Here is a 27,697-nt window from a genome sequence, read left to right on the forward strand (position 1 = left end):
GGCAGCGCGCAACGACAGTCTCTGTACAGCCACGGGAAACAGCGAGTTACAGACACCGTGCCTGTTTGTGCTCGGTTGCTCCACTAGCATAAGCTCTGAAGACCACCACCGTGGACCAGCAGGCAAGGCAGAAGACAATTCACATTGGGCATTGTCTTCTTCCAGAAAGCCTCCGTCTTTGGCTTGGGCACGGCCTCCAGTCAAGTAACACCCTTCCTACAAAGCCTCGACCATTTGTCAGGCATTCATTCAACAGGCCAAGAGGTGCATGCAACCTCTTCTACGTATTCCTTCACTTTCCCGTTGCCCTCGGCAGCTATCGGGCAGGTTCCCGCTACGCTTCCACGAGTGGTTTGATTGCAGCTCCTTCCTTGATACCACCCGCAGAAGCTTCATTGCTACGAAGCTGCTCGCTGAATTATGTGCCCACAAAGGAATTCCTGAATTTTTGAAGTGGGAGGCATGTTGAAGACTCTACTAGCCATCAAAACCCACGGACTCAAGTCTTCACACGCAAAGCAGTGCTGGGCTGAACCCTATGCAGGCCCAAATCTGCCTCATCATTGTTCTTTCTCAGCTGCCTGCAATGCCACAATCTGTGGAGACGCTGGTGTTCAGTCCAATTGACCTTCACCTGAATGACCTGCCAGGGTGGCTACTGTCCCTAGCCCTAGCCACAGGCTTTTAATGAGGCACTTTCTGCCCTGGAGTTACGCTGGCAGAAGCCGCCTTGATCGGAAGAGACCTAAATGTCACCTGCATTTGGAAAGGCTGAATATACAAATAGATGTAGGCTCGGCATACCGCTGCAGTCCTCCAGAGGCTTGCTTCGCCAACCTGTCCCACGTGGTAGACACCTGTCGGACATACACCAAAGCTCTCCTTACACTTTCAACTTGGTCTATGGCTGCGTTATGCCTCAGGCTGCCCGCTCCCCTTTCCGCGTCTCTCCCAGGAGCCATAGTTCTCTCTGCTCTTGTAGCCGCTGAGAGAGGTCATGATGGTGTACGGGCTCCGCAGTAGATGGACATGCCCTCCCTTGGAATACGCTCCTGGTCCTGCAGAAGCTTCTCAACCTCCTGGGGCAGCCAAGGTTAGCCACTGGCTCTTCCTTCGGCTTAAGAGAACTGGCTTAGCCCTCCTAGGGAAGGCAAGTCACCCCTTCCTCACCCCCACACCCATTCTGCTCTGAAGCAGGAGGGACTGGAACACCTCTGTTGGGGACTTTCTGCTCTTAGCCGGGCTCCTCTGGTCAAAGCAGGGGAAGCGGACCAGGGCAGAATGGTTCCAAGGGGCCACCCTCAGGTCTGAGCTCTACAGAGACTCACCAACACAGAAGAGACCAACAAGCAGCGCCCACATCACCGTTTTCAGAGCCTTCATTTTCCTACAGAGCAGCAAGGAGGAAAAGGATGGTGAAGCTGGCGGTACCCGTGCAGTTCAGCAGCAGCAGCAGACTCGAGAGCAGCAGTAGGGAATGCAGGTCTTGAACTTGGTGTTTGTGGTGTGAGGACTGGCTCGGTCCTGAACAAGCTCGAGTTCAGTGGTGGAGTTGTCACCAACTGCACCAGTGGGGCATTTGCTACGGCAGTGACTGGCACTGTTTCGTTAGGGACAAAGGGCTCAGGATTGACTCCGCAACAGGAGGAGGACTTGCAACCAAAGCTGTGGCCGTACTTCACCTCTGCGAGGGTGGGGAGGGATTCTTTGGAAATGGAAGGGACGTAACAAACACCTGTTTCTGCTGCCCACCATCCCATCGGTACTGCTGCTGCTACTGTTCTCCACCCCCTCTCAAGAAAAGGTTCAGCCTGTACCCCGACAGGTCAACAGCCTGCAAGGCAGCGGGGGTTGCGCGTCTCCCCTCTAGCAGCACTTCTTTAGCAGCCGGCTTCTCACTGGCCCTTTTCTTGGCATAAATGCAGACAAATGCAGACTGGGTAGGAGGGAGGGAGGGAGGGAGGGGGATGGAACGTAAATGCATGCTGGCAAGCCATGGGGAACCAAGGAAACTCCAAAGAAACACCCTGGTGGCTAGCCCCTGCTCCCCTGAGGCCTCATCTGCCGAGGACAGCACACACCGCTCTGCAAGACGGAAACTCCTCCTGCCTGTTCCAGGAGGCTCTTGAAAGGCTTACAGCGTAGACTTCATCGGGAATAAACAAGCCCTTTTGTCCTACTACAAAACTTTTTGGACCCCTCAGAGGATCTTGTGCTCCTTTTCCTAAGGCAGACCACTGGTGAGGAGCTGACCAGGTTTCCAAAGGAAACCTCATCTGTCAGGAACACAAGTCAAATCCACTGCCAACAGAGGAAACATCGGTGTCCTTCTGGTTCGGCTCAACGGGAAGACCTAACCCATCCGTGGAGCGCAGTACAGGACTGTGCTAAGCTCTCGCAATTCCTACGGCAGGGATGTATCTGGGCAACTGCCTGGCACTCCGTCCATGCGATCCAAAACGGATTTGTCCCTCCCTTTGCAGAGACAAAAGGCTTTCTAGGCCTAGTCCTGGTGTTCATGAAGAGACCGAAGAGACTGCTGCTGCCTTGCACCACCTCCAGACCCAGCTCCCAGGCTGCCCTCGTGTTCTTCCCCTGCCCACCCCACAGCCACCCCAACTCATGAGGTAGAACAAACACTTGGGGAAAGGAGAGAAGGCTTTTTGCAGCATACCTGTTCAGATCGTGGGCCTTGGGCGGCAGTCTGCCTGTATCCGCTGAGGTACAGGCACCAAACATCGGTGCGAGCCAAAACCTCTGCGATCTCCGTTCCCTCGAGAGCGAGAGTGACAAAGGCGCAGGGACAACCCCGATCTTATGCCCTGCTGTCTCTACCTCAGCGCTGAGGATGCTTTGTGACATCAACGTCGGCCAGCGATGTCACAATAGGAAAGGCAGCGCCCCGTTTCGAGGCAAAATGCAACCTGACAGGGAGCAGGTTTTGCCCTCCTCTCCGCAAGGGAGGAAATCCTACAAAACCAGAATGTCTCCTACCAAGGGGCCAGCGCTTTGAATTCCCACTGAAGAGGGACAGATTTGGGAACTGCAAGAAACCTTTCCTGGCTTCTGCAGCTTTTGACGCTCTGTACAAGGAGGGCCTTCAGAGGTGACGGAAGTCAGGCGCCAAGTCCACGCGGTGTTTCCCTCGCGGGGGCTCAGGTTCAGCTTGGTGCCTCTCTTCTTGCAGCCTGAGAAAGGCAAGGGGCCACAGGGCACACGGGACGGGTGCCTTGCGCGTTCGTTTCTGGTTGTTGCCGTAGGCACCGCGCTCTGTTGTCCCGAGGACACGAGACACGTTTACAGGAGAGGATGGGAGCCTACTCGACTCCGAGCACGTTTCCTGCTCCACGTGCTCTTTAGAGGCTGGAGTCCTCCGCTCTTCCCTAAACGACAGACGCCTTGTGTTCTGCTTTTCTCCCCAAACCAACAACTCACAGAGTTGGCAAAAGCATGTGACCTTATCCCCAAAAGGACAAAAGGAAGCCCGTCCAATCACAGATGAAACGCCAGAGCTAGCCCGCACAAAGAAATGGCTCTGCCAGAGCGGGTGCTGTGTTGGATGAGAGCCAGGTTCCAGAGGTGACACGCGCGCATCCCCCCGCACGCCATGGGAGGAGATGGCGCGCCCAGCGGGAGCAGCTGAGGCCCCTCGACGGCCGTTCAGAGGCAGCTTGAGACAGAGTTCCCCTCTAGGAAAGGTGTCTTGACTTGGGCAGGACATGTTGAACTTTAAGTTACCATGCTATCTTGAGTGGGTAGCCTATCCTACGCAGTTCTGGGCACCCAAACTTTTACCGTGCTTTCCTGCTTCTCAGTCTGTCGTCTTCTTACCACTTGGGCGTTCTTTAGCTGCACATGCCTTCAGTCCTCCAACACAAATAAAAATGAAGATATCTGCAGGAGATGGTTCTTAGTCCTTTTTTCCCTCACCTCTTCCTCCCGGGAAGTCTGCGATGAGCTCATGGGTCGAGAGGAGGACAGGGAGCTCTCTTAGCAGTTAGCGTCACAGGCACGAGAGACTCAAACTCGACTTGGTGAAAATCAATGGAATTTATTGCCAGACGAAACTGACACCTCTCCCCTCATCGTCTTTGGGAGGATCACCGTGCACCCTGAATCGATACAGGCAGGTGTAGTCTGGGTGGCCCCAGTTGCTCAGCACTTCCAGCCTGATGTACTTCACGACCCCAGAGAGCTCGTTCTGAAATGAGAAGAAGAAATGAGTTGCCTTTTCCTCTCTGGCACGCGACAACTGACAGAGGAGTGCCACAGCAACGGACTCCTTCAACAGCTTACTTCTGGCTGCCCTGCGAGGTCTTTTGACCTCTCATGGTCAGGACCTTCTTATCCTGCTCTACCTCATTTGGCCATAAGATCAGTCAAGGAAGAAGCAGCTACCAGAAGCTTGCGCACATAGATTGGCAAGTGCTTCTCGCCTGCTTTGAGGCACATGCTTCCACAGTCACAAGACCCAGTGGGGTTAGTATAATGCCTCGTTGCCTTCTCTAGAAAGCCACTGACACAGAATGGCCTCCCTTCTCGCTACTCGCTACCAGCAACAACAGAATCCTCAGAAAGCCCAGTATTTCTAGGCTTGAACTAGCAGTCCCGTAGTAGCGCACACTACGGGATGTGGCCGCTTGTATGCACTTGGAGTCCAGACAGTCCAGCTGATTTCAGCTTCAACTCTGGCGGTTGTTGAGCACTGAAGCTTAAAGCCAAGACGAAAGCAAAGAAGACGGCAGCCAGGCGTACGCCCTTAGGAGGTTAAAGCAGAAGAAAGGCCAGCGTGGCACACGCTCAAGGAGAGGCTGCCTCTAGCCCTTTGGAGGGGAAGCTTCTCCTCCACCGATCACATTTCTCCTCCTCCTCCTCTCCTACAACTCTCCTCCCTCTTGGTCCCCGTACTTTCAGCTGGAAGGTCTGTCTGGGATTCAGTGCTGCCAGGAACGTGAACTCTCCCAGGAACGTGCCCTGCTCCTCACGTCCTTCCTTCAGGCCCTAGAGAAAGACGGGGGTAGAGAAAACAAGAGCGTTTGGTACACAGTGCGAAGACTTAACTTCAGTCGGCAGAGTACTGGTTTATTTTGGCTACCTAGCCCAAGGAAGATGAGCGCAAGAGGACGACGAGAAGCTGCAGCTAAGTAGCATGCCACACTTGCCTACTCAAGGAGTCTAAGCTGCCAGTCAGAAAAGGAGCAGACGCTCCCGGGGTGGGGGTGGGGGCGGTGGGGGTACCCTGAGGATGACAAATGCCCACTGGGATTGGAGGCCAGAAGGCCCACGACCGTGCACCATGCTAGCTCCTTTTTCCTGTGGCTCCTGGAGTACCACCTTGCCCCAGAAGCTTCCTTTCGAGCGGTCCATTGGATATGGAAAGAGGAATACAATGGAAAGAGAGGAACTCTGAGGAGCTTGTTTCTTGTGCGAGCCAGGAGGAAGCCGCGGCCGCTGGACTCTTTGACCCATAGGCACCCCCCGCCCCCGACTCGACAAATGACTTACGTAGACTGCAAAGTCCTTTGGAGCGCTGGGGATGCTGTCTCGATGGAACGCGCTCCCTGAAACGTGGTCCATGGTGACAGCTCTGGGAGTGATTGGCAGAGACAGCTTGATCAGGACGTGTCCCTGACTTCCTGGGAAGGGCCAGCAGTTTCCCGGGTGATTGTCTGGCTGAAAAGGAAGAGGAGAGAAGAAACTATGTTCAGCTGGAGAAGGGTGCCCTGGCTCTCATTCCCGCCGCCAGCATCAGAGGATTAGGAACTGAGCTGGGCAATCAGCTCTGCCCTGAACCCCAGCCGCTGCCTCTGGTCGCACCCTGCGGGTACCGCGCAGAGAAGCCGTGGCGAGAATTCACGCCTCACAAGACCCCTTCAGCGGAGAAGCGCTTCGAGGGCAGGCAGCTGGGTGCGCTACTTGTACAAACTCTCCGGCCTCTCCCGGTTCAGAGCAACTCGCCAAGAACAAGCAAGGGACGGTGTGGCTGAAAGGCACCTGCCCAGAGCAGGTGGCAACTAAGGGCCCACCTGGACGAGCCTTTCCTGTAAGGGGAAGCAATCGCTCCCTCTCATCCAGGCCCACCTCCTGCCACTGGCACCAGCCTACTCTTCAACTTGTGCAGGCCGCTCAGGAGCAGCGAGCAGCGAGCAGTGCCAGGACGGCTGGCCAACACAACGTGGGGCCCTCCAGCAATGCAGGCTCTCAGCGCCCGCTTGTGCTCACTAAGAGCCCCGCGGAGCTCACAGCCCAGACCTCTGCAGGCACCTTGTCCATTCTCCTTCCCGGCCACGCCGACAGTTTTCACAGCGACTGGGAAGACAAAGACTGCCGGACCAAGCTGGCCTGTCAGAAGCTTGCGCGGAGCACCTGGGGCACTCCGGGAGAGGAAATACTCAACAGGCAGACACAGGAGGCGAGGAGGTCTGTGCAAGGCGGCGCCAGGAAAAGAACGCTCGGAGGAGCAAAGACAAGGGTAAAGGCGACGCTCAGCAGCGCCTTTGGTTCCTCCCCCCCACCTCTGTTTTTCTCTTTCTTGGTGCTCCTCCTACCTCAAGGATAACCTCTGGAGACCTCACGTAATCCACCAGCGGCAGGGAATACAAAAAGACTTTTCCTTTTGTATTCCAGAGGGATGGAGAAGTTCTTGAATGAATGACAGCAGCCCCTGGAAATTCAAAGATGAGCACGATCACGGAGCAATGTCAGGAGGAATGTTGCACTAGTGACTTGAGAAATGCTTCTAAGTGGTCATCCGTCTCCTACAGTGGGCTTCCCCTCTTTCCTACTGGCATGATCCCTCTGGAACACCCAGCAGGGACTCATCAACTGTCCTAAGGGGCTGTGGAAAAGGACAAGAAGGTCAACTAGGCCTTCTGTTCTTCAGATGTGGTCTGGCCCCTTACAGACTCTGGCCGTGGGTACATTTGCAGGGCACGAGGTGGCCCTTGACTTCTCGCCCCTTGCCTCCTGCCACTGGATGTGTTCCAACTGCCCGTATTGTCAAGCAGGACAGGAAGCGCTTTGGAACTGGTTGGATTGTACGGTGTCACGGCACCTGATGATTTGAGGGCATAATCAGGCATCGGGACTTGGTTTTCTTCCACCTTCTCCACGACATGATCGATTATCTCTTGCACAGCCTGGGAGGGAAACACAAAGGAGAGCGCCTGTTAGAAGGAAAAGGAACGGGGCAAGCAGCTCCCCTGCAAGGCCAGCCAAGGTGACCTGGGACAAGGTTGAACTCAGATGGAAGGAACGCCGGAATCGCCCGGAAACCGCCCAGGTTTGCTCTACTCGCGTTGACCGGTATCAGAATGGAGGGGCTGCTCACTCCGCTGCTCGGAATGCTGAAGCTGTGGGAACGGGCTTTTCCTGTGGAGATGCCCCGTGCCAGGCAGCAGGGACAGAGAAGCCTTCTGGCTGTGAGATGGGACTGGGGTAAATATGGACTGCTGAGACCACTCTTTCTTTCCGGTCCTCCCTTGAGGAGGACCCAAGATCTGGGCGGAGAGGAAGGTATGACTAAGACAACTCTACTTCCCACCACGCCTCTCTCTTCCCCCATAAGGAAGCGTGGAGCAACAGGAAAAGCAAGTGTGGCCACGCACAGCCCTTGTTCCAGCAGCACCAGCCTTTTGGCTAGCTAGGACAGGGACCTGGAGTAGGATACATGCCCGAGGGAGGAGAGAAACCTCCCAGTAGAGCCTTCTGCAGCGTGCCCTTACCCATCCGGTAAAGCCTGGGAGCTCAGCCTGCTTCAAGGCTTCCTGGACAGCACGCTCGGCGATATCCTTTGCGCTCCATCGCAGGTGATAGAGCTCGCCCTGCACCTTACGTAGCTGTTCTTCAAGGGTCAGGGTGTCGCTCAGCGCTTCTCCCAGCTCGTCTCCTGCAGGCCTAGAAAGAGTGAGCAACGGAGAGACCGTAACTGCTGTGCCTGGCCCCTCATGCTGTGGGAATGGGAGTGAGGCAAGAAGCCTGGCTCTGGATGAGTGGCAGGGCAACCACATCTTAAGGGGTTGGGAGAGTGAGTTCCAAAGTTCTCAGAGCTTCAGGCTGAGAAGCTGCTTCCCAGCTGCCTGGGTACGTTATGGGGAAGTGCTGCATTTTGGAGCAGCCCAGCAACGGTGGACGGATGGGTGGCTGCAGTCCCCTAACGGACGTGGAGAGCTATAGCTGGCCGTTTGGCAGAAGGGAAGAAATGGCAATGGGAGAAGCTCAGGGAGCTGTGTCAGGGGAAGCTTGTCTGAGGGGGCACATAAACAGTGTCCTGTTGGGGCCGAGGGGGCAGAGCTCCTCTAAAGTCTAGTCAAGGGGAAATGGTTTTTTACCTCCGAGTCTTCCAGTCCCCTCCAGGGAGATGCAAGCGCTCCTGGAACGACAGTTAAGGGAACAGTCATTCCAAAGAGAAACCGGCCTTTCTGCAGAAACAAAGGCAGCGCGCAACGACAGTCTCTGTACAGCCACGGGAAACAGCGAGTTACAGACACCGTGCCTGTTTGTGCTCGGTTGCTCCACTAGCATAAGCTCTGAAGACCACCACCGTGGACCAGCAGGCAAGGCAGAAGACAATTCACATTGGGCATTGTCTTCTTCCAGAAAGCCTCCCGTCTTTGGCTTGGGCACGGCCTCCAGTCAAGTAACACCCTTCCTACAAAGCCTTCGACCATTTGTCAGGCATTCATTCAACAGGCCAAGAGGTGCATGCAACCTCTTCTACGTATTCCTTCACTTTCCCGTTGCCCTCGGCAGCTATCGGGCAGGTTCCCGCTACGCTTCCACGAGTGGTTTGATTGCAGCTCCTTTCTTGATACCACCCGCAGAAGCTTCATTGCTACGAAGCTGCTCGCTGAATTCTGTGCCCACAAAGGAATTCCTGAATTTTTGAAGTGGGAGGCATGTTGAAGACTCTACTAGCCATCAAAAACCCACGGACTCAAGTCTTCACACGCAAAGCAGTGCTGGGCTGAACCCTATGCAGGCCCAAATCTGCCTCATCATTGCTCTTTCTCAGCTGCCTGCAATGCCACAATCTGTGGAGACGCTGGTGTTCAGTCCAGTTGACCTTCACCTGAATGACCTGCCAGCGTGGCTACTGTCCCTAGCCCTAGCCACAGGCTTTTAATGAGTGGCACTTTCTGCCCTGGAGTTACGCTGGCAGAAGCCGCCTTGATCGGAAGAGACCTAAATGTCACCTGCATTTGGAAAGGCTGAATATACAAATAGATGTAGGCTCGGCATACCGCTGCAGTCCTCCAGAGGCTTGCTTCGCCAACCTGTCCCACGTGGTAGACACCTGTCGGACATACACCAAAGCTCTCCTTACACTTTCAACTTGGTCTATGGCTGCGTTATGCCTCAGGCTGCCCGCTCCCCTTTCCGCGTCTCTCCCAGGAGCCATAGTTCTCTCTGCTCTTGTAGCGCTGAGAGAGGTCATGATGGTGTACGGGCTCCGCAGTAGATGGACACGCCCTCCCTTGGAATATGCTCCTGCTCCTGCAGAAGCTTCTCAACCTCCTGAGGCAGCCAAGGTTAGCCACTGGCTCTCCCTCGGCTTAAGAGAACTGGCTTAGCCCTCCTAGGGAAGGCAAGTCACCCCTTCCTCACCCCCACACCCATTCTGCTCTGAAGCAGGAGGGACTGGAACACCTCTGTTGGGGACTTTCTGCTCTTAGCCGGGCTCCTCTGGTCAAAGCAGGGGAAGCGGACCAGGGCAGAATGGTTCCAAGGGGCCACCCTCAGGTCTGAGCTCTACAGAGACTCACCAACACAGAAGAGACCAACAAGCAGCGCCCACATCACCGTTTTCAGAGCCTTCATTTTCCTACAGAGCAGCAAGGAGGAAAAGGATGGTGAAGCTGGCGGTACCGTGCAGTTCAGCAGCAGCAGCAGACTCGAGAGCAGCAGTAGGGAATGCAGGTCTTGAACTTGGTGTTTGTGGCGTGAGGAGTCCCTCGGTCCTGAACAAGCTCGAGTTCAGTGGTGGAGTTGTCACCAACTGCACCAGTGGGGCATTTGCTACGGCAGTGACTGGCACTGTTTCGTTAGGGACAAAGGGCTCAGGATTGACTCCGCAACAGGAGGAGGACTTGCAACCAAAGCTGTGGCCGTACTTCACCTCTGCGAGGGTGGGGAGGGATTCTTTGGAAATGGAAGGGACGTAACAAACACCTGTTTCTGCTGCCCACCATCCCATCGGTACTGCTGCTGCTACTGTTCTCCACCCCCTCTCAAGAAAAGGTTCAGCCTGTACCCCGACTAGGTCAACAGCCTGCAAGGCAGCGGGGGTTGCGCGTCTCCCCTCTAGCAGCACTTCTTTAGCAGCCGGCTTCTCACTGGCCCTTTCTTGGCATAAATGCAGACAAATGCAGACTGGGTAGGAGGGAGGAGGAGGGAGGAGGATGGAACGTAAATGCATGCTGGCAAGCCATGGGGAACCAAGGAAACTCCAAAGAAACACCCTGGTGGCTAGCCCCTGCTCCCCTGAGGCCTCATCTGCCAAGAGACAGCACACACCGCTCTGCAAGACGGAAACTCCTCCTGCCTGTTCCAGGAGGCTCTTGAAAGGCTTACAGCGTAGACTTCATCGGGAATAAACAAGCCCTTTTGTCCTACTACAAAACTTTTTGGACCCCTCAGAGGATCTTGTGCTCCTTTTCCTAAGGCAGACCACTGGTGAGGAGCTGACCAGGTTCCAAAGGAAACCTCATCTGTCAGGAACACAAGTCAAATCCACTGCCAACAGAGGAAACATCGGTGTCCTTCTGGTTCGGCTCAACGGGAAGACCTAACCCCATCCGTGGAGCGCAGTACAGGACTGTGCTAAGCTCTCGCAATTCCTACGGCAGGGATGTATCTGGGCAACTGCCTGGCACTCCGTCCATGCGATCCAAAACGGATTTGTCCCTCCCTTTGCAGAGACAAAAGGCTTTCTAGGCCTAGTCCTGGTGTTCATGAAGAGACCGAAGAGACTGCTGCTGCCTTGCACCACCTCCAGACCCAGCTCCCAGGCTGCCCTCGTGTTCTTCCCCTGCCCACCCCACAGCCACCCCAACTCATGAGGTAGAACAAACACTTGGGGAAAGGAGGAGAAGGCTTTTTGCAGCATACCTGTTCAGATCGTGGGCCTTGGGCGGCAGTCTGCCTGTATCCGCTGAGGTACAGTCACCAAACATCGGTGCGAGCCAAAACCTCTGTGATCTCCGTTCCCCGAGAGCGAGAGTGACAAAGGCGCAGGGACAACCCCGATCTTATGCCCTGCTGTGTCTACCTCAGCGCTGAGGATGCTTTGTGACATCAACGTCGGCCAGCGATGTCACAATAGGAAAGGCAGCGCCCCGTTTCGAGGCAAAATGCAACCTGACAGGGAGCAGGTTTTGCCCTCCTCTCCGCAAGGGAGGAAATCCTACAAAACCAGAATGTCTCCTACCAAGGGGCCAGCGCTTTGAATTCCCACTGAAGAGGGACAGATTTGGGAACTGCAAGAAACCTTTCCTGGCTTCTGCAGCTTTTGACGCTCTGTACAAGGAGGGCCTTCAGAGGTGACGGAAGTCAGGCGCCAAGTCCACGCGGTGTTTCTCTCGCGGGGGCTCAGGTTCAGCTTGGTGCCTCTCTTCTTGCAGCCTGAGAAAGGCAAGGGGCCACAGGGCACAAGGCACAGGTGCCTTGCGCGTTCGTTTCTGGTTGTTGCCGTAGGCACCGCGCTCTTGTCGTCCCGAGGACAGGAGACACGTTTACAGGAGAGGATGGGAGCCTACTCGACTCCGAGCACGTTTCCTGCTCCACGTGCTCTTTAGAGGCTGGAGTCCTCCCCTCTTCCCTAAACAACAGACGCCACAGCAATGGTCTCCTTCAACAGCTTACTTCTGCCTGCCCTGCGAGGTCTTTTGACCTCTCGTGGTCAGGACCTTCTTATCCTGCTCTACCTCATTTGGCCATAAGATCAGTCAAGGAAGAAGCAGCTGTCACCAAATATGGGACAATAAACTCTCTAATACTCCATTTTTAATATTAGAAACAGCCATTCTTTAGTACGGTGTAGGATGCACGGGGCATAGCTCCGCCTATCGTGTATACCCTAAAACAGAAGTTCATCCTTTATATACGTTAAAGACATGAATATTCATACATTTTCCAAGAAGTCTCTGCCTCTCTGCCTATCTACTATATTTACATAATGCCGGCGTTGCAAAACTACACTACGCATGGGCGGGGGGTCTCTGGTGGTCGTCGGTGGTCGTTTGGGGAGTTAGCCCCCCACTCCTTTTTCCCTTTCATGGTCACAAGTCTTTGAAGACAGTTTCTTCTCCTTGGATGTTTCCCAACTCTGATGTCTGGTCAAGCTGTTCGTATCAACCCTGTTTGGCCAATCCTGCCAAGATGTTTCTATTCTCAAGGTTAGGATATCTTCTCCGTACACATTAATTACTCCTAAGCCTTTTTAAATTCAAAGCTAATCATTGTTTGGTAAAAGAATTTCTCAACACAGCTACCAGAAGCTTCAGCACGTAGATTCTCGCCTGCTTTGAGGCACATACTTCCACAGTCACAAGACCCAGTGGGGTTAGTATAACGCCTCCTTGCCTTCTCTAGAAAGCCACTGAAACAGAAAGGCCTATCTGTCACTAGAAGGAAGCCGCAGGCCCCTGAACTCTTTGAGCCGTTCCCCCCCCACTCCGTTTAGAAATGCTGCGCAACCCTGTGGCGGTAGCACCCCCCGCCTCCTCCCTGCGGGTCTGACAGCACGGCACGCACCGGGGAGCGTGGTGGCTGCTTTCGCGGGAAGCGCATATGCTGCCCGTCACGTACGCAGAGAACCCCCCGCAACGTCTCCCAGATACCGGAGCCATTTTGTGTCATCGTTCTAAACTCGGTTTCAGTCACACCTCGCTTAGTATTAGTTCCCAGCTGGCACCCTGAACCTGGAAATAAGTTCTGTCTCCGAAGTGTGTGTCGTATAAGGTCCCTGTTCAGTTTGACCGTTCTACCTTTTTCTAACCCCATTAAACTTTTTAATGTATTTTGCCGCTCTTGTACTGTCGCGACATTGAATTGGCGTTGTCGGCAGGATGCCGATGGCGCAGCTGCCCCGGAGGTACGGCTCTGTGCCTTTCCCCCCCCCGCGGTACTTGCCGGGGCGAAGGAGAAATGGCCCGGCCGAGCAGCGGTCGTGGAGAGGGTGCAGCAACGCGGCGGTGAAATAGGGGATCGGAACAGGGGCGGTGTGCGCCATCCTGAGTGCCTGTCTAACTCGGGCACAGGAGTACCGCAAGTGTTCCGGTAAATTAGAAGAAAATTTAAATAAAAGACCTAGGGACGGGCTGAGAAATGAATTACAGTTAGAGCGAGAGCGTACGCACCTGTTGGAAGACTGACCTCATGCTGACGCGAGCGTGTAACACTACACACCACACCACCCCCACCACCCCCCCCGCAGTGTTGCCCAGATCCGAAAGCTAATTGCGGGAGTGGATCCCGAGGATTGGGACGGGAGAGAAACAGACCCTGAGGAAAAGGCCCCCGGGCCTGGGGGGGGGGGGGGGGGTGGAGGAGTTAGAGGAGTAAAATGTACAGCCACTTATTAAAGCCGAGAGGTATACGGGTCCCCGCGGGGATAACCCCCGCGCCACCATTCGCACAATTCCCTGGACGGCTCCCGAGCTTGCCGAACTCCACGCCAACGTTTCGCGCCACCCGGGCGAGACCTAGACTGAGTAGCCGTTGCAGGTCTCTGAACGCGGCGGGGCGGGGCGGGGAATCGCACGTCGTTAAGCCGTGATGAAGCGGCCGGTTCTTGGGGCTCGGGAGTGTTCCTGAGCGACGGGCCGGCGGCGATCAGCCCGTAACTTCCCGGGTGGCGTACTGGGCTGGGGGGGGTGGGCCCCAAGGAACGGGGGAGCCCGTCACTATTAAAGTAAAAGGTCTGTCCGAGCTGGCGGCGGGAGTGCAAAAGGCTGCCGGTATCCAGGCGGTGCACGAGAGAGGACAGTGGGACGTGCGGGTGGCTCCGCCGGCGGACCCCGGCCATCTCAAGCCCCTCATCCGGGGACTGCCTGGTGCTTTAAAAACGCGTGTACCGGCCCTCAGGGAACAAATTAAAAGGGCCATAGAACATACCCGGCGGCACCTCCGGCACTCAGCGCACGCCCTAGCCTGGGCGGAAGCGCTAAACACTGCAGTTACGTTCGGGCTGAGACGGGATGGGCCCACCCGGGCGGCGGCGCCGCCGACGGGAGCAGGTGCGTTTGGCAAACCAGCCGGAACCCTCTGTCCTAGTGGCTGTCCCCGAACCATCCCCGGCAAACTGAGCCCTCCCATCACACCTCTCTGCTGCACCCTTCTCCTCACGGGGAGAACTCCTCGCACTCTTCCCCTGCCCCACGAGAGACAGTCCTCCACGACTTGTCCAACGTGCGTCCCTCCCATGGGTGGCAGTTCTTCATGAACCGCTCCACTGTTGATCCCTCCCACGGGGTGCAGACCTTCAGGAACAGACTGCTCCAGCCTGGATCCCCCACGGGGTCACAAGTCCTGCCAGCAAACCTGCTCCAGTGTGGGCTCCTCTCTCCATGGGGCCACAGGTCCTGCCAGGAGCCTGCTCCAGCGCGGGCTTCCCAAGGGGTCACAGCCTCCTTCAGGTGTCTCCACCTGCTCTGGCGTGGGGTCCTCCATGAGCTGTAGGTGGATATCTGCCCCACCATTAATCTCAAGAAGCTGCAGGGGGACAGCCTGGCTCACCGTGGTCCTCTCTACAGGCTGCTGCAGAGGAATCTCTGCTCCGGTGCCTGGAGCACCTCCTCCCCCTCCTTCTTCACTGACTGGTGTGTGCAGAGATGTTCCTCTCACATCTTCTCACTGCTCTCTCTGGCTGCAACTCCTCCTGGTGGGTTTTTTCCATTTCTTAGACTGTATTATCCCAGAGGCGCTACAGCTGTTGCTGATGGGTTCGACCTTGGCCAGTGATGGGTCTGTCTTGGAGCTGGCTGGCATTGGCTCTATCGGACATGGGGGAAGCTTCTAGCAGCTTCTCACAGAAGCCACCCTTTGTAGTCCCCCTGCTACCAAAACCTTGCCATGCAAACCCAATACATCCTGCCCAAGGGAAGAAATCCTACAAAACCAGAACATCTCCTACCAAGGGGCCAGCTCTTTGAATTCCCACTGAAGAGGGACAGATTTGGGAACTGCAAGAAACCTTTCCTGGCTTCTGCAGCTTTTGGTGCTCTGTACAAGGAGGGCCTTCAGAGGTGACGGAAGTCAGGCACCAAGTCAACACAGTGTTTCTCTCGTGGGGGCTCAGGTTCGTGTTGGCGGCTCTGCATCAAAAGAAGTGTGACCAGCAGGTCAAGGGAGGTGATTCTCCCCCTCTGCTCTCGTCAGACCCCACCTGCAGTACTGTGTTCAGCTCTGGGGCCTCCAACATAAGAAGGACATGGAAATATTGGAGTGAGTCCAGAGAGGGCCACAAAGATGATAGGAGGGCTGGAGCACCTCTCCTATTGAAGACAGGCTGAGAGAGTTGGGGTTGTTCAGCCTGGAGAAGAGAAGGCTCTGGGGAGACCTTCTAGCAGCCTTCCAGTACCTGAAGGGGTCCTACAAGAAAACTGGAGAGGGACTGTTTACAAGAGCATATAGTGATAGGACAAGGAGTAATGGCTTTAAGCTGAAGGAGGGTAGATTTAGATTAGATGTAAGGATAAAAATTCTTCACTGTGAGGGTGGTGAGGCACTGGAACAGATTGCCAAGAGAGGTTGTAGATGTCCCCTCCCTGGACGTGTTCAAGGCCAGGTTGGATGGGACTTTTGTGCAATGTGGTCTAGTGGAGGGTGTCCCTGCCCATGGCAGGGGAATTGGAACTAGATGATCTTTAAGGTCCCTTCGAGCCCAAACCATGCTATGATTCTGCGATTCACTGCTTCCCATCTGCAGGCAGGTGTTCAGCCATCTCCAGGAAAGCAGGGCTCCATCATGCGTAACAATTACTTGGGAAGACAAATGTCATCAGTCTGAGTGTCCCCTCCTTCCTTCTTCTTCCTCCAGCTTTATATGCTGAGCATGACATCGTATGGTATAGCATATCCCTTTGGTAGGTTGGGGTCAGCTGTCCTGACTGTGTCCCCTCCCAGCTTCTTGTGCACCCTCAGCCTCGTCACTGGTGGGGTGGGGTGAGAAGCAGAAAAGGCCTTGTTTCTGTGTAAGCACTGCTCAGCAGTGAATAAAACATCCCTGTGTTATCAACACTGTTTTCAGCACAAATCCAGAACATAGCCCCATACTAGCTACTATGATGAAAATTAACTCTATCCCAGCCAAAACCAGCACATTTAGAGGGTCCATGTTGATGAGTGAGTTGTTTTGATTCTTCAATTGTGTTATGTTCATCAGCATATTTGGTGGGTTTAGCAAGAAACAGTCCTGACACTGTATCCACAGCAGTGAATGCATATTGACACCCCCTAGACAGGGGGAGGGGGACCATGTGGTCGATATGCCACGTATTCAAGGCCCACTGATCCTGTTTTATCTTTCCCCATGGCCTATGTAATGCCCTTAAGTGTAGCTGCATACAAATAGTATAATTATGTGCACATGCTTTATAAATATGTAATGGAGAAGGGGGTTAATTGTCAGCAATGTCCCATGTGCATGCAGTACAAGCTGATCAATGTCCACAAGCTATATGCGCATTTATGGCTTAAACATGTACTTCAGCAGAGGTCCTATTATCTACTTCCCTATTAATTTGTGACTCAAGTGAATCATCTTTTTGATGAGCTGAAACATGCCTTAATTTAAAGGATACCTTTGTACATATTGCCAAATCTGTTGCCATATATCTGCCCCCCATATAGGGTATATTTGTACGTGCCAATCCTCGGGCCCAGTGGGGTAGCCACACTGTGAGGCTTTTGTATACCACCCAGCTCTCAGTGTATAATATGTCTTCCCTTCCAGGATAGCAAGAGTTGCTGCAATCAGCTCAGCCCACTGACTAGATGCCTGTACACCTGTTTGCCATAATATAATTCCTGGAAGGGGAGCATATGCAACCGCTCTCCATGGGGCTTTTCCAGTTGCCGTGTATGTTGCACTGCCATCAGTAAACCAGGCATCTTTTTTGTGCTCTTCTATTGACTCGTCACAAGGGGGAGCCTCCTCCACAGGAGATGAAGGGATATCTCCAAGGGGAACTGTTTCCCTGGTGTGGGCATATGATTGAATGATACGGTTCCTAGAAGAGTGGCGTGCGGAGTGGTAGAAATAGTTGCTGCAAATAATGTTTTCATTTCCAATGTGTGGCTGCCTGAGCCCCTGCATGGAATCATCAGTAATCCAGCCATGAATAGGTATGGATGTGTGCACAGTCACGCTATCTTGCCTGTGATTCTTTCAGTTTCTTGTAGTGCCCAAACTACAGCTAAAATTTGTTTTTCCATTGGGGTATAATGTACAGCGGAGCTTTGTAATGCCGTGGACCAAAATCCTACAGGTCCTTTCTGATTTTTTGGCCCAGTCATCTGCCTCAATCCCCATGAAACTGTATCATCTAGAATCATTACTTCTAATTCAAAAGGATATCCTCACCTAGGAGTGTGTAATTGCGCATGCTCAAACTCAGCATTTTTGCAGGCATCAAAGGCTTCTTGTTGTTGCTTGGTCCACTGCCAAACAACCTTTTTCCTAGTTAATTTCTGTAGAGGGCGCATTAATACTGCCAGGTGTGCGATGAAAGTTCTCCAATACCCTAAAGTCCCAGTACAGTACGAGCACAGGACACACCTTTTGACTTTTTTGCCTTCAGTCTAGCTAAACAGTGAAATAGTATCAACTGCTGCTAGAACAGCCACAGCCTCTAGAAACCTTTGGTTAGCATCAGCTGTAATTGATAATGGTTGGTGGCCTGGTGCCTCCTGTCTAAAAGTATCCAGTGCTTTGGGCTGTACACATTTGAACAGTACTGTTGGCACAAAACTAGTGCAAATGACTTTTCTTACCCTTCTAGGGTACTGTTCCATGACAATCATCTGAGGTAGGTTAAGGTACCATCCCTGTTGAGAGCAGTAAGCCATATAAGCTGTTTCATCACTCGGTTCAAGCAAGATACTTAGTCTGTAGGTGTTTTACTGGGGTTGGTACAGGAAATTGCTGGACTGTTTGCTGTACCTTACTTGGTATTTCTCTAATCTGTCCATGCCAAACTATTCCCAAAAATTGTACAATAGAACTAGAGCCCTGTTGTGGTTTTTTTATTAGTTGCCCAGCCTTATCCTGTAAAGCACTTTCAGCAATTTGGCAGCTGCCTCACAACAGGATCCCACTTCAGGAATCCATGCACGATGGTTATAGATCAAATAGCGAATCCTACTTGCAAAGTCCCGAAGCAGGAATTGACCATTTAAAATTTCAGCTGTTCATCCTGCCAACACATCAATACCCAGAATATAATCTTTAACTGAGGCAGTTAACACCATTGTGGTAAGTGGAGTGGCATTTCCTATTGTTAAAGCAACCATAGCTCAGAGGGCAGGAGTCAGATTTCCCCCCAGTCCACAGATTTGTGATGTAACTTCTTTATTATTAATATTACTATGCAATACCGTAACCTCAGCTCCATTATCCCCCAGAGCTAACACATGAAAAATCCCCCTAGATTGCCTCTCTGTAGTTGAAGGAATAAAAGGTGTTGGTCTCCCTCGCAGTAAGAGGCTACAGTAGTGGCAGTTTTGGGGGACCTGCCAAACCTTCATTTCTGCTTTTTTTGGCATTTGCCAGGTAGTGACTTGCCTTGAGGTGGCAGGCGGGGTGGAGGGTGGGCATGGGGTTGGTGGCAGGGCCAGCGGCAGTCGGCTTTTTTGCCATCAATGAAACATTTCTGATGTTGCAATGCCATCTATTTCTGATCGTGGGGTACGGGCTTGTACAAGATCTCTACACATTTCCTCGTCATCCATGATGTAACTCTTTTTGGTTTTGCCAGCCTTACGTTTGTCCTGCCGAAACCAGGACAACTTTATTCACCACCAGCACAGATGGTCCCGAAATTATAGCCCAAATTTCCCTCAAGGTATTTGCTAGGGTGCCTATGTTACCCATAGCGTTTGTAACTGCTGGTACAATCAAGAGTTTTAGTGAGGCAGACGTTCCTCTCACAAACTGCATTTTGATACTTCTCATTACTGCCACCCTGTCTGGATTGGATCCCGTAACCAACGCATGAGCCGTCCCCATTTGACGCATCAAATTAATACCTTCTTCCATTGTACACCAATTTCCAAGGGACGACACTAATTTGACAGGTTCAGCATATGATGTTAAAACTGCTGCACACAACCATTGATACAGCATAGGTGCAATAATATCTTGCCCATCAGGACCTCTGCTATTTTGCAACTGAACATATCCTTGTGATATCTGATCATAACTGGCTATAGGACTTAATGAATCTTTTTCACCCATTAATAAATGCATAGATACAGCTCCACTATCCCAAGCTCGCAAAAGCCATGCCAGTATTCCTTCCCCACTCCTTTGCTGATAAAGCTCTAAAAATTCCCTTAACCCTTTCGGAGTGTAAGTACGTGTGATCTACACTCCCTCATCCGCTTGTTCCTGCTGCCTGATCATTTATATGAGGGGTTGTGCTTCCACCATCTCCCTGCCTGTTAAATTCAGCTGAAATTCAAACTCAGCCTCCAAGGATTCACTCCAAATATTTCCATCCTATTCCTCGGGATCCCATGAAGGTTTTGTGGTGAGAGCACAAACTTGGGAAATTGAAACCTTACTCTTGCCATATCTGTCCCTTCGTTTATTAGCAATACGCACTACCAGCAGCTCCACAGTACCTTGCACCCATTGCGCTGCTCTGCTTGAGTAGTAATCACTTCTTGCGCGACCGCCTTTCCATCGTGTAAAGTGCAAACTTCCTTTTCCAATTCTGTCATTTTATTCCCTAGTGCAACAACTTCACAGTCAAGACCTCTAAGACCAGTAATTGGTAACTATCCCAATCTCCCCACGAACTTGTGAGAGGAATCTGATGCCACTTCCCATGGCAATCCGCACATAGCTGTTTCAATTATCTGGGGGATAACCACCACCACGTCATCTAAAAATGAAGATATCTGCAGGAGGCAATTCTAGGTCCTCTTTTTCCCTCACCTCTTCCTCCCGGGAAGTCTGCGATGAGCTCATGGGTCGAGAGGAGGACAGGGAGCTCTCTTAGCAGTTAGCGTCACAGGCACGAGAGACTCAAACTCGACTTGGTGAAAATCAATGGAATTTATTGCCAGACGAAACTGACACCTCTCCCCCCATCGTCTTTGGGAGGATCACCGTGCACCCTGAATCGATACAGGCAGGTGTAGTCTGGGTGGCCCCAGTTGCTCAGCACTTCCAGCCTGATGTACTTCACGACCCCAGAGAGCTCGTTCTGAAATGAGAAGAAGAAATGAGTTGCCTTTTCCTCTCTGGCACGCGACAACTGACAGAGGAGTGCCACAGCAATGGACTCCTTCAACAGCTTACTTCTGGCTGCCCTGCGAGGTCTTTTGACCTCTCGTGGTCAGGACCTTCTTATCCTGCTCTACCTCATTTGGCCATAAGATCAGTCAAGGAAGAAGCAGCTACCAGAAGCTTGCGCACATAGATTGGCAAGTGCTTCTCGCCTGCTTTGAGGCACATGCTTCCACAGTCACAAGACCCAGTGGGGTTAGTATAATGCCTCGTTGCCTTCTCTAGAAAGCCACTGACACAGAATGGCCTCCCTTCTCGCTACTCGCTACCAGCAACAACAGAATCCTCAGAAAGCCCAGTATTTCTAGGCTTGAACTAGCAGGCCCGTAGTAGCGCGCACTACGGGATGTGGCCGCTTGTATGCACTTGGAGTCCAGACAGTCCAGCTGATTTCAGCTTCAACTGTGGCGGTTGTTGAGCACTGAAGCTTAAAGCCAAGACGAAAGCAAAGAAGAACGGCAGTCCAGGCGTACGCCCTTAGGAGGTTAAAGCAGAAGAAAGGCCAGCGTGGCACACGCTCAAGGAGAGGGCTGCCTCTCGCCCTTTGGAGGGGAAGCTTCTCCTCCACCGACCACATTTCTCCTCCTCCTCCTCCTCTCCTACAACTCTCCTCCCTCTTGGTCCCCGTACTTTCAGCTGGAAGGTCTGTCTGGGATTCAGTGCTGCCAGGAACGTGAACTCTCCCAGGAACGTGCCCTGCTCCTCACGTCCTTCCTTCAGGCCCTAGAGAAAGACGGGGGTAGAGAAAACAAGAGCGTTTGGTACACAGTGCGAAGACTTAACTTCAGTCGGCAGAGTACTGGTTTATTTTGGCTACCTAGCCCAAGGAAGATGAGCGCAAGAGGACGACGAGAAGCTGCAGCTAAGTAGCATGCCACACTTGCCTACTCAAGGAGTCTAAGCTGCCAGTCAGAAAAGGAGCAGACGCTCCCGGGGTGGGGGTGGGGGCGGTGGGGGTACCCTGAGGATGACACATGCCCACTGGGATTGGAGGCCAGAAGGTCCAGGACCGTGCACCATGCTAGCTCCTTTTCCCTGTGGCTCCTGGAGTACCACCTTGCCCCAGAAGCTTCCTTTCGAGCGGTCCATTGGATATGGAAAGAGGAATACAATGGAAAGAGAGGAACTCTGAGGAGCTTGTTTCTTGTGCGAGCCAGGAGGAAGCCGCGGGCCGCTGGACTCTTTGACCCATAGGCACCCCCCGCCCCCAACTCGACAAATGACTTACGTAGACTGCAAAGTCCTTTGGAGCGCTGGGGATGCTGTCTCGATGGAACGCACTCCCTGAAACGTGGTCCATGGTGACAGCTCTGGGAGTGATTGGCAGAAACAGCTTGATCAGGACGTGTCCCTGACTTCCTGGGAAGGGCCAGCAGTTTCCCGGGTGATTGTCTGGCTGAAAAGGAGGAGGAGGAGAAGAAGAAACTACGTTCAGCTGGAGAAGGGTGCCCTGGCTCTCATTCCCGCCGCCAGCATCAGAGGATTAGGAACTGAGCTGGGCAATCAGCTCTGCCCTGAACCCCAGCCGCTGCCTCCGGTCGCTACCCTGCGGGTACCGCGCAGAGAAGCCGTGGCGAGAATTCACGCCTCACAAGACCCCTTCAGCGGAGAAGCGCTTCGAGGGCAGGCAGCTGGGTGCGCTACTTGTACAAACTCTCCGGCCTCTCCCCGTCCAGAGCAACTCGCCAAGAACAAGCAAGGGACGGTGTGGCTGAAAGGCACCTGCCCAGAGCAGGTGGCAACTAAGGGCCCACCTGGACGAGCCTTTCCTGTAAGGGGAAGCAATCGCTCCCTCTCATCCAGGCCCACCTCCTGCCACTGGCACCAGCCAACTCTTCAACTTGTGCAGGCCGCTCAGGAGCAGCGAGCAGCGAGCAGTGCCAGGACGGCTGGCCAACACAACGTGGGGCCCTCCAGCAGTGCAGGCTCTCAGCGCCCGCTTGTGCTCACTAAGAGCCCCGCGAAGCTCACAGCCCAGACCTCTGCAGGCACCTTGTCCATTCTCCTTCCCGGCCACGCCGACAGTTTTCACAGCGACTGGGAAGACAAAGACTGCCGGACCAAGCTGGCCTGTTAGAAGCTTGCGCGGAGCACCTGGGACACTCCGGGAGAGGAAATACTCAACAGGCAGACACAGGAGGCGAGGAGGTCTGTGCAAGGCGGCGGCAGGAAAAGAACGCTCGGAGGAGCAAAGACAAGGGTAAAGGCGACGCTCAGCAGCGCCTTTGGTTCCTCCCCCCCACCTCTGTTTTTCTCTTTCTTGGTGCTCCTCCTACCTCAAGGATAACCTCTGGAGACCTCACGTAATCCACCAGCGGCAGGGAATACAAAAAGACTTTTCCTTTTGTATTCCAGAGGGATGGAGAAGTTCTTGAATGAATGACAGCAGCCCCTGGAAATTCAAAGATGAGCACGATCACGGAGCAATGTCAGGAGCAATGTTGCACTAGTGACTTGAGAAATGCTTCTAAGTGGTCATCCGTCTCCTACAGTGGGCTTCCCCTCTTTCTTACTGGCATGATCCCTCTGGAACACCCAGCAGGGACTCATCAAACTGTCCTAAGGGGCTGTGGAAAAGGACAAGAAGGTCAACTAGGCCTTCTGTTCTTCAGATGTGGTCTGGCCCCTTACAGACTCTGGCCGTGGGTACATTTGCAGGGCACGAGGTGGCCCTTGACTTCTCGCCCCTTGCCTCCTGCCACTGGATGCGTTCCAATGCCCGTATTGTCAAGCAGGACAGGAAGCGCTTTGGAACTGGTTGGATGGTACAGTGTCACGGCACCTGATGATTTGAGGGCATAATCAGGCATCGGGACTTGGTTTTCTTCCACCTTCTCCACGACATGATCGATTATCTCTTGCACAGCCTGGGAGGGAACACAAAGGAGAGCGCCTGTTAGAAGGAAAAGGAACGGGGCAAGCAGCTCCCCTGCAAGGCCAGCCAAGGTGACCTGGGACAAGGTTGAACTCAGATGGAAGGAACGCCGGAATTGCCCGGAAACCTCCCAGGTTTGCTCTACTTCGGATTGACCGGTATCAGAATGGAGGGGCTGCTCACATCCGCTGCTCGGAATGCTGAAGCTGTGGGAACGGGCTTTTCCTGTGGAGATGCCCCGTGCCAGGCAGCAGGGACAGAGAAGCCTTCTGGCTGTGAGATGGGACTGGGGTAAATATGGACTGCTGAGACCACTCTTTCTTTCCGGTCCTCCCTTGAGGAGGACCCAAGATCTGGGCGGAGAGGAAGGTATGACTAAGGACAACTCTACTTCCCACCACGCCTCTCTCTTCCCCCATAAGGAAGCGTGGAGCAACAGGAAAAGCAAGTGTGGCCACGCACAGCCCTTGTTCCAGCAGCACCAGCCTTTTGGCTAGCTAGGACAGGGACCTGGAGTAGGATACATGCCGAGGGAGGAGAGAAACCTCCCAGTAGAGCCTTCTGCAGCGTGCCCTTACCCATCCGGTAAAGCCTGGGAGCTCAGCCTGCTTCAAGGCTTCCTGGACAGCACGCTCGGCGATATCCTTTGCGCTCCATCGCAGTGATAGAGCTCGCCCTGCACCTTACGTAGCTGTTCTTCAAGGGTCAGGGTGTCCGCTCAGCGCTTCTCCCAGCTCGTCTCCTGCAGGCCTAGAAAAAAGTGAGCAACGAGAGAGACCGTAACTGCTGTGGCTGGCCCCTCAGATGCTGTGGGAATGGGAGTGAGGCAAGGAAGCCTGGCTCTGGATGAGTGGCAGGGCAACCACATCTTAAGGGTTGGGAGAGTGAGTTCCAAAGTTCTCAGAGCTTCAGGCTGAGAAGCTGCTTCCCAGCTGCCTGGGTACGTTATGGGGAAGTGCTGCATTTTGGAGCAGCCCAGCAAACGGTGGACGGATGGGTGGCTGCAGTCCCCTAACGGACGTGGGAGAGCTATAGCTGGCCGTTTGGCAGAAGGGAAGAAATGGCAACTGGGAGAAGCTCAGGGAGCTGTGTCAGGTGAAGCTTGTGTGAGGGGGCACATAAACAGTGTCCTGTTGAGGCCGAGGGGGGCAGAGCTCCTCTAAAGTCCTAGTCAAGGGGAAATGGTTTTTTACCTCCGAGTCTTCCAGTCCCCTCCAGGGAGTGCAAGCGCTCCTGGAACGACAGTTAAGGGAACAGTCATTCCAAAGAGAAACCGGCCTTTCTGCAGAAACAAAGGCAGCGCGCAAACGACAGTCTCTGTACAGCCACGGGAACAGCGAGTTACAGACACCGTGCCTGTTTGTGCTCGGTTGCTCCACTAGCATAAGCTCTGAAGACCACCACCGTGGACCAGCAGGCAAGGCAGAAGACAATTCACATTGGGCATTGTCTTCTTCCAGAAAGCCTCCCGTCTTTGGCTTGGGCAATGGCCTCCAGTCAAGTACACCCTTCCTACAAAGCCTTCGACCATTTGTCAGGCATTCATTCAACAGGCCAAGAGGTGCATGCAACCTCTTCTACGTATTCCTTCAGTTTCCCGTTGCCCTCGGCAGCTATCGGGCAGGTTCCTGCTACGCCTCCACGAGTGGTTTGATTGCAGCTCCTTCTTGATACCACCCGCAGAAGCTTCATTGCTACGAAGCTGCTCGCTGAATTCTGTGCCCACAAAGGAATTCCTGAATTTTTGAAGTGGGGAGGCATGTTGAAGACTCTACTAGCCATCAAAACCCACGGACTCAAGTCTTCACACGCAAAGCAGTGCTGGGCTGAACCCTGTGCAGGCCCAAATCTGCCTCATCATTGCTCTTTCTCAGCTGCGTGCAATGCCACAATCTGTGGAGACGCTGGTGTTCAGTCCAGTTTGACCTTCACCTGAATGACCTGCCAGGGTGGCTACTGTCCCGAGCCCTAGCCACAGGCTTTTAATGAGTGGCACTTTCTGCCCTGGAGTTACGCTGGCAGAAGCCGCCTTGATCGGAAGAGACCTAAATGTCACCTGCATTTGAAAGGCTGAATATACAAATAGATGTAGGCTTGGCATACCGCTGCAGTCCTCCAGAGGCTTGCTTCGCCAACCTGTCCCACGTGGTAGACACCTGTCGGACATACACCAAAGCTCTCCTTACACTTTCAACTTGGTCTATGGCTGCGTTATGCCCCAGGCTGCCCGCTCCCCTTTCTGCGTCTCTCCCAGGAGCCATAGTTGTCTCTCCTCTTGTAGCCGCTGAGAGGAGGTCATGATGGTGTAACGGGCTCCGCAGTAGATGGACACGCCCTCCCTTGGAATATGCTCCTGCTCCTGCAGAAGCTTCTCAACCTCCTGGGGCAGCCAAGGTTAGCCACTAGCTCTTCCTTCGGCTTAAGAGAACTGGCTTAGCCCTCCAGGAAGGCAAGTCACCCCTTCCTCACCCCCACACCCATTCTGCTCTGAAGCAGGAGGGACTGGAACACCTCTGTTGGGGACTTTCTGCTCTTAGCCGGGCTCCTCTGGTCAAAGCAGGGGAAGCGGACCAGGGCAGAATGGTTCCAAGGGGCCACCCTCAGGTCTGAGCTCTACAGAGACTCACCAACACAGAAGAGACCAACAAGCAGCGCCCACATCACCGTTTTCAGAGCCTTCATTTTCCTACAGAGCAGCAAGGAGGAAAAGGATGGTGAAGCTGGCGGTACCCGTGCAGTTCAGCAGCAGCAGCAGACTCGAGAGCAGCAGTAGGGAATGCAGGTCTTGAACTTGGTGTTTGTGGCGTGAGGACTGCCTCGGTCCTGAACAAGCTCGAGTTCAGTGGTGGAGTTGTCACCAACTGCACCAGTGGGGCATTTGCTACGGCAGTGACTGGCACTGTTTCGTTAGGGACAAAGGGCTCAGGATTGACTCCGCAACAGGAGGAGGACTTGCAACCAAAGCTGTGGCCGTACTTCACCTCTGCGAGGGTGGGGAGGGATTCTTTGGAAATGGAAGGGACGTAACAAACACCTGTTTCTGCTGCCCACCATCCCATCGGTACTGCTGCTGCTACTGTTCTCCACCCCCTCTCAAGAAAAGGTTCAGCCTGTACCCCGACAGGTCAACAGCCTGCAAGGCAGCGGGGGTTGCGCGTCTCCCCTCTAGCAGCACTTCTTTAGCAGCCGGCTTCTCACTGGCCCTTTTCTTGGCATAAATGCAGACAAATGCAGACTGGGTAGGAGGGAGGGAGGGAGGGAGGATGGAACGTAAATGCATGCTGGCAAGCCATGGGGAACCAAGGAAACTCCAAAGAAACACCCTGGTGGCTAGCCCCTGCTCCCCTGAGGCCTCATCTGCCGAGAGACAGCACACACCGCTCTGCAAGACGGAAACTCCTCCTGCCTGTTCCAGGAGGCTCTTGAAAGGCTTACAGCGTAGACTTCATCGGGAATAAACAAGCCCTTTTGTCCTACTAGAAAACTTTTTGGACCCCTCAGAGGATCTTGTGCTCCTTTTCCTAAGGCAGACCACTGGTGAGGAGCTGACCAGGTTTCCAAAGGAAACCTCATCTGTCAGGAACACAAGTCAAATCCACTGCCAACAGAGGAAACATCAGTGTCCTTCTGGTTCGGCTCAACGGGAAGACCTAACCCATCCGCGGAGCGCAGTACAGGACTGTGCTAAGCTCTCGCAATTCCTACAGCAGGGATGTATCTGGGCAACTGCCTGGCACTCTGTCCATGCGATCCAAAACGGATTTGTCCCTCCCTTTGCAGAGACAAAAGGCTTTCTAGGGCCTAGTCCTGGTGTTCATGAAGAGACCGAAGAGACTGCTGCTGCCTTGCACCACCTCCAGACCCAGCTCCCAGGCTGCCCTCGTGTTCTTCCCCTGCCCAGCCCACAGCCACCCCAACTCATGAGGCAGAACAAACACTTGGAGAAAGGAGAGAAGGCGTTTTGCAGCATACCCGTTCAGATCGTGGGCCTTGGGTGGCAGTCTGCCTGTATCCGCTGAGGTATGGGCACCAAACATCCTACTTGCTCGGGAGCGAGCCAAAACCTCTGCGATCTCCGTTCCCTCGAGAGCGAGAGTGACAAAGGCGCAGGGACAACCCCGATCTTATGCCCTGCTGTGTCTACCTCAGCGCTGAGGATGCTTTGTGACATCAACGTCGGCCAGCGATGTCACAATAGGAAAGGCAGCGCCCCGTTTCGAGGCAAAATGCAACCTGACAGGGAGCAGGTTTTGCCCTCCTCTCCGCAAGGGAGGAAATCCTACAAAACCAGAACGTCTCCTACCAAG

General features: G+C 53.8%; 1 protein-coding gene, 1 long non-coding RNA gene and 1 pseudogene across 2 annotated transcripts in view; 1 reads left to right on the top strand and 2 right to left on the bottom strand.

Annotated features, from left to right (window-relative positions):
• LOC142600431 (uncharacterized) overlaps positions 1 to 27,697 on the top strand; it is a 761,935-nt gene that overhangs the window by 404,390 nt on the left and 329,848 nt on the right. The gene's annotated exons all lie outside the window — the stretch shown is intronic.
• LOC142600829 (SUN domain-containing protein 3-like) lies at positions 3,101 to 13,231 on the bottom strand. Its single transcript, XM_075747192.1, has 10 exons — positions 13,036 to 13,231; positions 11,489 to 11,622; positions 8,331 to 8,371; positions 7,725 to 7,896; positions 7,055 to 7,139; positions 6,549 to 6,664; positions 5,506 to 5,673; positions 4,909 to 5,001; positions 4,059 to 4,201; positions 3,101 to 3,188 (listed from the first exon to the last, which is right to left on the bottom strand). Exons 1-10 carry the CDS (start codon positions 13,229 to 13,231, stop codon positions 3,101 to 3,103), a joined length of 1,236 nt encoding a protein of 411 aa, XP_075603307.1.
• On the bottom strand, positions 20,203 to 26,051 carry LOC142600830 (SUN domain-containing protein 3-like; annotated as a pseudogene).

This window comes from Balearica regulorum, chromosome 2 (genome assembly GCF_011004875.1).
Source record: "Balearica regulorum gibbericeps isolate bBalReg1 chromosome 2, bBalReg1.pri, whole genome shotgun sequence".
Lineage (NCBI taxonomy): Eukaryota > Metazoa > Chordata > Aves > Gruiformes > Gruidae > Balearica > Balearica regulorum.